This window comes from Phaethon lepturus, unplaced genomic scaffold (assembly GCF_000687285.1).
Source record: "Phaethon lepturus isolate BGI_N335 unplaced genomic scaffold, ASM68728v1 scaffold5476, whole genome shotgun sequence".
In the NCBI taxonomy this organism is placed as follows: Eukaryota; Metazoa; Chordata; class Aves; order Phaethontiformes; family Phaethontidae; genus Phaethon; species Phaethon lepturus.
This window is the reverse complement of record NW_010548182.1, coordinates 11,072-21,835: the sequence shown is the minus strand read 5'-3', so window position 1 is coordinate 21,835 and position 10,764 is coordinate 11,072. Positions and strand designations below refer to the sequence as shown.

Sequence of the window (10,764 nt, the reverse complement as noted above, 5' to 3'; positions counted from 1 at the left end):
CTAAGAAAAAGAAGGTTAAACGTCATACACTTCAGACACATCTATTTCCAACTCCCACTATTTCACTTTTGGTAATGTCTGTAGCATGGCACTCAAGATAAGGCAAGGCCAGTTTCAGTTTCAGCTGAATGTTCTTTCTTCTGGTGAAACATTTAATAACAACTAAGCATTCAGAGAATTGTTTGGTATAGCATTTCCTTTCATCTAATCAGAAGTGTTTAACCCATTCACCTATGAAGGCAACATAAAGGTTTCTACTGATTTCATTTGACTACAAATCAGATGCCAGATGTATCACACACACAGAAGCAAAACAATAATCCATCTCTGCTTCACAGGAAACTTCCTCATGAAAAAAGTAATCTTAATGAAAATAAGGACTTCTGATAGCAGAGAACAGATTACGCTTTAACTGGAAGATAAATAATGTTAATGAATGAGGACTGAAATAGATTTTTTTTAAATCCCTTTTTCTTTTACAGTTTAAGTAAAAGCTTTTTAATTACTGGGACAATGTAGACATTAACTTGTAAAATTAACAAATACATAAAGATGAAAGAAGTTGTTAGAATGTAGTTAAGCATTTCAGCTTAATGTAGTTAAGCGTTACATTTGTTCCTAAGTTTTTTAGAATCAACTCTTGGCTTTCTTTACCAAACATGCGGATGGAACAACTCAGGTCATTGCTTTTTCAATTTACAAAAGAAAAATAACTTCAAGTCTTTAACTTTTGTAGGCTCTCTACTGCTTAAAAAACAAAAACAAAGCAATCCTAATACAATAAATAACACTAGTTCTCAGAACAGTATGGCAACCCATAAGGCTGCCCTACCGGGCTCTGATGAAAACTGTTTCATCAGGAGTTGTAAGACAATTCTCCTTCTCAGTAACCGTCTCTACTGTGCCCGAAGCAGACACAATCACTACTGTTTTAGCTGCTGAAAGAGCTTTCTCCTTCTCTGCGATGGCAGCACAGACTGCCACAATTTCATCACTTTCAAAGTCATAGTCTGGGATTGATTCTTGTGCAAGCTCTTTTTCTTTTGCCAGTGCTTGCACTGCCTCAGTCTTTGTTGCCTTCTGTTGTTCATGTAGTTTTCTTGCCCAGGAAAGGTCCTCTTTCCATACTTCAGGGTTCATTGGAAAGATGTGTAAGGATACCTGGAAACTTCGGATTGCCTAAAAACAGCATAAAGAAGAAACAACGATTGGAAATTTTAAAACCTACATGTTTCATCATAGAAATTAAGAAAAAAAAAATTATGTATTGCATTCAAAGAAAGACAAAAGTGATTTTACTCCAGTCTGTCTTTAGTGGAACAATCCTCCCTCAGCTGTAAGTTCAACAACAGCATTACCCCCAAAGAACAGTGCATATAAAGTGCCTGAAAGTACCAAGAATGCATGAACAAATCAGGCACCTGGCAACAGAGGTACAAATAAAAGTTCACATCAAAAATATTGTCATTAAAAAGGTAAAAGCAAAAGTAACTTTTGTTTTGATGGTTTTCTGTCCCACTTTTCTCCTATCGTCAGATGTACGGGAAGGCAAAAGCAGACAGATATGGTTTAAAGAAATACAGAAAAGAGATGACTGGGATTTGAAGTATCACTAATATTACTGCTTTTAAATTAGTATATAGTTATTTCACATACAGATCTAATACTACAGTAATCCTAGCCCTGTGATAAGGAGTTTCTGTAGTAGGTTCGCGGTTGAAAACACACTTACCTAAACAGGCAAAAGTAGACAAATGAACTCCCAACTTGGAAAGTTGCTTTAAGAACAAACTCCTATAATCTTATAAACCAGTATTAATATGAGTAAGTATAGCTGATATTGTTTCTCCTGTCTTTCAGCTCAATTGGGAAAAGTCCCACAAATACAAATACTCAACACAGAAGCTGTTAAATAGAAAAAAATGTGACCACCTAACCCAGTAGATGTGATATTCGGCAATAAGAAGAGATTGCTGCAATACTGGAAAAATGCTAGACAAGGAAGTAAGTACAACTGTGTTGTATTTATAGTTATATTAACAGTGAAAAGGTCAAGACTGACCTTACCTACTCAGACTTACATGTATGTATACACATGTCTGTGTGTATCTCACATTTATGACTCTATGGTCAGCTATGGCAATGGCCACCTGAGTGACCAAACTCTAGTGACAATGTACAGAAGCCTTCCTGCAGCGTGGGAAAACAGTGATTATATGGATTTGGATCATATTTGGGAAGAGTTCTTGCAACTCGCAACTTTAAAGACATATGAAAAAACATCAAATTCCATATTCTGTTCTAATTTATAAATACTTAAAGCATGCAAATTAATTTGAAAAATGACAAATTTTCATCTGCATTGACAGAAACTGCCAATTCATCCTTCTGCTGGCACATATTAATATACGAACGCTGTATGATGTGATCTCAGCAGACAAGAGATACAAATCAGATTTAAGAAATGCTGATTATGCTATCAGTATTACTGCTGTTGTAATAGGCAGCCTTTCAGTTCCAGGAAAAGAGAGTAATTTATTATTGGTCCACAGTCAGTTCTGAAGTGTAGGAGCATGCTGAACTTTAAACACAAGGATGAGTTTAATTCTTGCAAAACAGTGTCATTTTGTTCAACTTTGCTAGCTTTTAATTTCCAGGGATAGTTGGGCTACAAGTAAACACTAAATGCTCTTTTTCTGTATTTCTGTTGAAAACAAAACAGGAACAAACACTATCTGCTTTTAAGCATTCCATGAAAGAGGCCCCCTAATTAAAACTTGTCTATATAGTTATGTTTATAGACAATAAACTGCATTAAACACAGTAATCAAATATAAGGTAACATTTAATAAGCTTATAAGCTGCCTTGATGATACAATACAGCATAAAACAATCATCTTTGTAAATCTATTTTGTGTGTGACACAAAATATAAATAAACAATAAATAATCTATAAATAAACAATGAATGCTACAAAAGACCAGAGGGATTTGTTTTAAAGCTGCAATGTAATACTGAAATATACAGAATTGTCACCCGTATAAAATTTCATGTTGCTACTGTAACTGCTTCCACAGCCATTAATTTCTATTAAGACAGAAGAAACAAAACTAACAGTGCTACTTTTAATTGTCCCACTGATGGAGATCTAAGTCCCTTTCTCCAACTGCATGTATGACATTATAGGAAAATGTGGTGGCACTAGATAAACTTGGTATTTCTAGCGTCATTTTAGGCAGCTGTGGTCTTAAAGACCCTGCATGTAAAGGCTATGGATTTTAAATCAGTACGTAGTCACATATCTGTTTTTGCTTTTCCAGAGAAGAGTACTGTAAAATCTATGGCAAGACATTCTTGATTGCTGAATTACAATATTTGAAGAATCTGTATTTTTAAAATATTTTACAATTCATCCCACTATAGGGTGTTCTGATGGAAACAATCTTTAATTTCTTCCATAAGCAGAACCTCTTCTGCAGGTTTGCAGAGTCTTTAAACGTGACAGGCAATTTTGATCCTGCTCCACTTGTTGTAACGTGTTTTTATACCACATGGACCTAGTAATTGTCAATATACTGTGACCCCTAAAAAAGGTAAGGGAGCATTTTAAGAGGTTATGCAGTTCACATCTGCCCCGAAGGTTTGTATTAGGCTTTTATGTTACATCTGACTATAATAATATTTTATTGGAATTTAAGTCTTATTTCTTGTACTACTCACCATGAACGTAAGTTAACTCCTTTTTACAGAAAACTTTAGCATAGAGGCACTCATGAACTTTTAGTATATTTAAAGACTGCTCATTACATTTCTCTTTAAACAACAAAAAAATCCAATTCTTTCAGCTATTTTCACTGTAGTTTAATAGTTAATATAATCTGAATGGTAGATATCTTATCTATTTTAACTTTAAACTGTCAGACTGCACTTTTGTATGCAATTCTCTGTTCAGATGATTTCTTCTTTTCAATACAAATTTTCTCTCTGGCAATTTCTTTTCAGCAAAAATAATTCTTCTGTCTTCAAAAATGACGTGAACACTTCATATTTTGCAGTGTTTACAAAACCAGTTTATTCAAAGGTCGTGGTGCTCTAACATTTTGGAGGAAAGACTTGAAATACAGTAGGCAATTTTCCAGGTGTGAAAGTATTTTTGCCTTATACCTATTGGAATTCAGTCAAGTTATCACAGAATCACAGAATCACTAAGGTGGGAAAGGACCTTCGAGATCATCAAGTCCAACCATTAACCCAACACAACCATGCCCTCTAAACCACGTCCCAAAGTGCCACATCCACACGTTTTTTGAATACTTCCAGAAATGGTGACTCTACCACCTCCCTGGGCAGCCTGTTCCAATGTTTGACCACTCTCTCAGTGAAGAAATTTTTCCTAATATCCAATCTAAACCTCCCCTGGTGCAACTTGAGGCCATTTCCTCTCGTCCTATCGCTGTTTACTTGGGAGAAGAGACCAACACCCACCTCGCCACAACCCCCTTTCAGGTAGTTGTAGAGAGCGATAAGATCTCCCCTCAGCCTCCTCTTCTCCAGACTAAACAACCCCAGTTCCCTCAGCCGCTCCTCATAAGACTTGTGCTCCAGACCCTTCACCCAAAGGGGTTTATAAACCCATAAGTCTTTGTTCCCATCCGGTTGATGTCTGTGAGGCGATGCTAGCTTAATTCTGTGCTGGAGGTTCTCCACTGCAGAGAACTGATGCAGTGTGGATGAAGATGCGTCACCCCCCAGGGGTGACTCAGTGCATATCTTCCCCAGGGCACAGTGCCTGGTGGCTGGCGAGAGGCCAGAGGACGTGGCTGAGCCAGGAGGTGTAAGAAAAGAGCAGTAATGTAATGCCCTGCGGCAACTGGTAGAAAAAGATCTCTGTTTCTTTCAGCCCAGGCACATATGTCTGTACAGACTAGAGTTTCAGAGAATTTCCCATCAGCCTCTGTGTCCACTTCAAGTTTCTCTTCAAGGTCCTTCTTCCTCAATTCTGCAGCTTCCTTCTTCCTCTTTTTGAAGAAGTTTCTATCCTCCTCTTGTACTTTCTTTTGCTTAGGTGATGTACTCCCATTTGACAGATCTCCTTTTCCACCAAACTCACTTCTTCCCAGCCCTCTTGTCTCACAACACTTACTGCCCGTCTGCCTTTACTCCTCAGTGAGCATCCCTGCAGGACACTGCAGCATGCTCTGCAGAAGTCACTGATTCAGGCTGCCTCTACCAGAGAGATCTCTACACATGCATGGACATAATCCAGAATGATCAAGGCAACATAAAAAAAAATCTATCCCAATCTAGAAATTGACATATTTAGCCCAAGAAAATAAAGCCTGAAGTGATATGAGTGCTCTTAACTTGTAAAACAGGAAAATCCAGGAGGATGGAAAACATTTACCTTTGTATTACCAAATTATACTGCTAAAATTACTACAAGGAATTTTAAAATAATGTAAAACAACTTTCTCCCCCATCCCAGTTTGTCATATGTTAGCATCTCTTTTAGCTAATGTTTTTAATTACAACTTCTAAATGTTGAGAACGTGGACTTCATCATCATGGTTAAAGCCTCAGAAGTTCTCAGCTGCTGACAAGAGTAACTAACAGAAGGTGCCAGCTAAGTCAGTGGGGAATGCTTGCAAGAACTGAATACCCCTGCTAGAAAGGTAGCAGAAAGGGCATTCACATTTTTGGAGACTTGCTTACCCTTCTGGCTTTCTTGACTGAAAATAAAAATTACCTCTGAGTGTAAGATATTTTCACGCATTAAAAAAATCATTAGGTGAGTTATCAAAATGTATTTATGACTTTGAACAGTGGTTATAAAAAAAACAGATTACACTATAGTAGCTGGAGACTGCAGCACTAACACAGGACTCTTGGGGAAGTTAGTATTACTGGCTATTACCTATAACTGGGTAAGACTGTTGGAAAGAATTTAACAGAACCCCACTTTAACTGACAAAGCATTTATTTTCTCTCTGAACACTTCCCAAATACTATGTGCTAGAAAGTATATGTGGCTGGCCCTGTTACATATTTAATTTTCAAAAGAAACGTCTTTTATCAAATCCTGATAAGGAAAGCAGTACCATTTAAAGTGTGACACAAAAACTGTAAATGAAATAAACAGAAAAATTGAGGCAAAAATTATAAAACAAATAGCAATTTTTAAAATTGCATTGCCTCTTCTTCTTTTCATTTATGGACATAAGAAGAATAAGTATCTACTATTCCATCACTATGAAATAATCCACACATTTTTTTTGTTGTGCTTAGAAGGAAGACAGAGCAGTGTAATTAAATATTTTATTTTAATATAAATCTATAAAAATAAAATCTGAGTTATCCCCTCAAGTGGATAGGAACACAGTCCGAAGCACAGACTTGATTGCTTTTCAACGGAAAGCCAACCATCAGCTTCTTTTTGAATAGCAAAATCTTTACGTTTCTACACACTTATATTAGTAACATTTTGAAAAATTCACTCAAATTCAGAATTCCGTATGTTAGTTAGCTGGATTCCAATGAAATGCAGTAATTCCTCTCTTTGTTAGTATATAATTCCCATCATTATGTAAGAGACCTAAAACTATTTCTTTAAGAGCAATAAAAGGAAAGGGCTGATCTGAGGATTCATATTGTCAAGGCTTGATTCCATTTACAAAATGTACTATCACACTTAAAGACTGCTAAACCACTAACTACTTAGTAAGAATACAGCAAACCACATCCTTCAAAACATGAAACAAAAAGTATGCACAAAGTGTTCATATTTACACATCTGCCCAGTTAACTTTGTAATCTTCAATACTCCAGATTTGACACAGAGGCTCCCAGCCCACAATGGGGTAAACTTAAGTCATAGAATCACAGAATGGTTGAGGCTGGCTAGGACCTTCTGAGGTCATCTGGGCCAATCCCCTGCTCAAGCAGGGCCACCTGGAGCTGGTTGCCCATGACCACATCCAGATGGCTTATGAATTTCTCCAAGGTGGGAGACTCAGTCACTTTCAGTTGTTTTTGTGTTTTTTTCTTAATGCTGCTTTTGTTTTGCTTTTTTTTTTTGTTTAATGAAAGTTTGGGGCTCACTCTGTCTCATAGGAAGAACTATTCTAATGAAGATATCAGTGTGAAACTGTTACTGCTTAATTTGTCATCACCAATACAGTAAATATAATTTGTAAAAACAAACATTTAAAATTAAATGAGAGAAATATTGCAAGCCTGACTACATTTCTACAGTTTCTACATTCACATCACAAAGTTTATTCAGGTGTGCTCTTGCAAATAGACTTGGAGAATTTAAGGAATTTCTGCTTTTACAGAAATATAAGTTCTGCTCACTCACATTTAAGTATTACTGTTGAATTACTCTATTTAGTAAATTCAGAAAAAAACCCCAGCTTTTGTAAAAGCTAAATAAAAAGATAAATAAAAATTTATCTCACTCTTTCGCTCACAAGTTTGACAAAACCAAACCAAACCAAACCTTTCTCTGTTTGCAAGAAATTAATATATTATGTAGCTCATAATATGAATTAGATTTGTTTGGGAGCTGTATTTTAGACCTGGGAAGCTTGAAATTGAAATACAGTAAATTGTTTTTTCCTAAGAAAAAGTGCATCATTCATTGTGAAATAATAAAAACATTTGCAACAGACCATTTGGCAGGATGTGGGTAGTGAAGACAGACAGTGGGGGAGAAATGAAACAAAGAAATAGAAGAAGCTGCTCTTGAGAAGGGTAGTAATTCCCAAATCTCAAATATTACTAAAAAGCCCTGACATTTATGCTTTATTAACTTTTCTTTGTAAAAAATACAATGCAGTGAAAAATTAGAAAACCATGGTAATGAAAGTCTAATGGGAAAAGGATAATTATGAGCTGGTCAAGAAGCCTCCACAAGTTCAATAATTATGAAATCATTTAACAGACTCCTCCAGTCTTAGCCTTTTAAAATTGCTTGGTTCAGAAATAAATAGTGAACATTATCTACCTTTTAGAATAACTCCCCAAGTTGTTGTTTGCACGTGTGAAAATATTCATCAGAAGGCAGTTCAATATACATTAAAGACAGAAAGGCAAAAAAGTAGAAACACTGGAGAGACCAACAGGAGCTTACCTACCCCAGGCTCCCTTCAGAGAGACAAAAACCTCCAGAGGACAAACTACCTGGTTTTTGTCCTCTCTCTCTCTCTTCACAGACAGTAAGGACAATATAAAAATTACAGGAGCACCTATAGTAGGGTTTTGCTTTAGATGAATAATGAGCTTTGATGCAAATTTCTGACTGTTCCCATTTAACAATTGTTCCCACTTAAAACACTTTTGTTTGCATAACAGAATAGTCTCAGACTACATAAACTAGATTCATTTCTGATTAAGGTTGACAGTGCACTCCAAGAGAGCACCTGAAGTGCTACTCTGAAGTAAAAATGAGTAAGTGAACAACGGGTCCCCAGCACTATTAACTCAAAATATCCACTCCTCTTGGTGCGATGTGACTTGCCAGTGTAGGCAAAGCTTATAGGATCTGGTGAGCAGACCTGGTGGTATAACTGGTATGCGTGTATCAATATCTGTAATTCACATTACAGTAGCTGTGGCTTTTTTTTATAGAATAAGCAGCATCAGTTACCTAGGATTCTTGCAGGAAATAAAACTTTGAATTTCCTGAGACTAATGCATTTAAAAATTTCAGACATAATTTACAGCGACAATTTCAGACACTTAAAAGGAAAAGATTTACAGATTGTAGATCCAGACAGGACAGACCATCTACTCTTACCTTCTACACCACAAAAGCCATGGAATGTCACCAGTTATGTGATGTGATGCAGATATGCATGGATTTATATTCAATATTTCATATTATGATACTGCAACAACATAAGCAGAGCATCCCAGCCTTTTTGCTGTCTTATTAAGAAAAGGAGCAACTTCAGCCACCATTTGGGGTCAAGGATCCAGAGGAAAGCATGAATGAGTACACATGATTTGCTGCACCTGAAGCAGGAGAGTAGGAGACAGGGAAAACAAGATACTAGAATTTTATTAGCAGGCATGTATAAAACTGAGCCTGAATATCAACTGGTACTTCACAGTACCTTCATCTTTAAACTATGGTGAGCTGTGCTGTAGCAGTACAGTACCCAGAATGTAGTATGTGCAGTTATGTCAACACACACCATGTAAATATGGCATATAACACAAAAGTCTTCCACAAGCCCAGCAACAAAACCACACAAAAAGCATTTGTAAAAAAAAAGCAAAGTGGAGGGAATACTGGAAATAAGTAACAGCTTTTTTCCTTGCCTACTTTCAGGTTACATAAGGACATTCAGCTACCTTGGTATTTCTGTACTTTCATTCTCTCACACACAATTCAGAAGATGTGGTTTACAAGTTTAGTGTATTAATGTTGTCCATTTTCTTACCAGTGCTATCTCTCCTAATCCAAGCTGGGCACGTCCCAAAGTCTGCCAAGCATCCCAGGAACGTGGGTTTCGCTGGACAGCCATTTCTGCTGCATGCACTGCTGGGAACATTTCATGTAAAGACATCAGGACCTATGACAGAAAAAGAAGAATAAGAAGAATAAGAATAAGCGAAATTGAAAACAGATTTATGTTTTCTGGGATTACCCAGGCAACCACTATTGTTTCAGTAACTAAGGACAGGTTCACCTCACCTAGCTTTTTCTAGTTTAAAAGTTATTTGTCCAATCTCAGATAGTCACCCAGACTCATTCCTTAGCCTATGGAGAGAAATAGGCAGGCTAGAGGATGATTCACCTGAACTATTTAAGCAACTCTATTAGAAGTAGTGAATTGCTTCTGAAGGTGTCCCCCTGTCTCCCTTACTCCTACAAACCCTGTATTCTGTAAAGGCATAACAGAATACACTGAAGGACAAAACACATTGAGAATTAAACACAATAAATAAGCAAGTGAAAAACTCCTTGGGTTTTTTTTCTTTTTATTAGAAGACTGGAACTACCAAATACAGTTGCAGTGCACATGATACAATTATAGAAACAATCCCTGTAATTCAGCATGGAAACAGCCCTTAAAAATGACTGTTTTATTTTGAGAGTAAGCATTCTGCAATAGCAAAGCCTAACTTAGACATGAAGTCACCTACAATTAAAAAAAAAAAGTGGTTTCTGAATGTGGAAATCTCTTTTACTCAGCAATACAGGTTAGTGTCAGCCCGTTCCCATAGTATTCTACTCCTTCCATTGAATCTCCACAACTAAGCCTATACATCATACTTAACGACACATAACACGGCTCAAAGCTTGCCTTATTTTTCCAAGACCACCATGAGACTGGCACATTACCTGAAGACCTGCATCACTCTGAGATCATGATTACAGACACCCACATGCTATGGTGATAGATACCAGTATAAGAAACAAATGACAACTGCATTCCTACAGTATGATGAGAATGTCAACCACAAGAGGAAGACTCATGTGTGGGCAACCACTTTCATCCCAACTGACCTGCAAGCATTACGAATAATATTAGAACATATTAAGACTATTGCTGAAGTACAGAGCACTTATTTAACTTTACTGTTCTATGGTATACTAAATAGATAAATATGAGTGGAGTACAGGAGGATTCCAGTGCAGTAATCTTGAGCATTTACTTTAATTAACATAAAGTACTTGCACAGCAGTGGGGTGAGTACCATAAAAAAAAAACCAAACAGCTTTACTATAGAAGGTAATCCTGTATCCAAGAAACA

The 10,764-nt window shown here is 36.7% G+C and overlaps 1 protein-coding gene across 1 annotated transcript; it reads right to left on the bottom strand.

The window, feature by feature from the left end:
* Positions 1-703: 703 nt before the first annotated feature.
* Positions 704-9,578, bottom strand: TTC33 (tetratricopeptide repeat domain 33). Its single transcript, XM_010289881.1, has 2 exons — positions 9,447-9,578; positions 704-1,179 (listed from the first exon to the last, which is right to left on the bottom strand). Exons 1-2 carry the CDS (start codon positions 9,570-9,572, stop codon positions 829-831), a joined length of 477 nt encoding a protein of 158 aa, XP_010288183.1. The 5' UTR covers positions 9,573-9,578; the 3' UTR covers positions 704-828.
* Between the last annotated feature and the right edge of the window lie 1,186 nt (positions 9,579-10,764).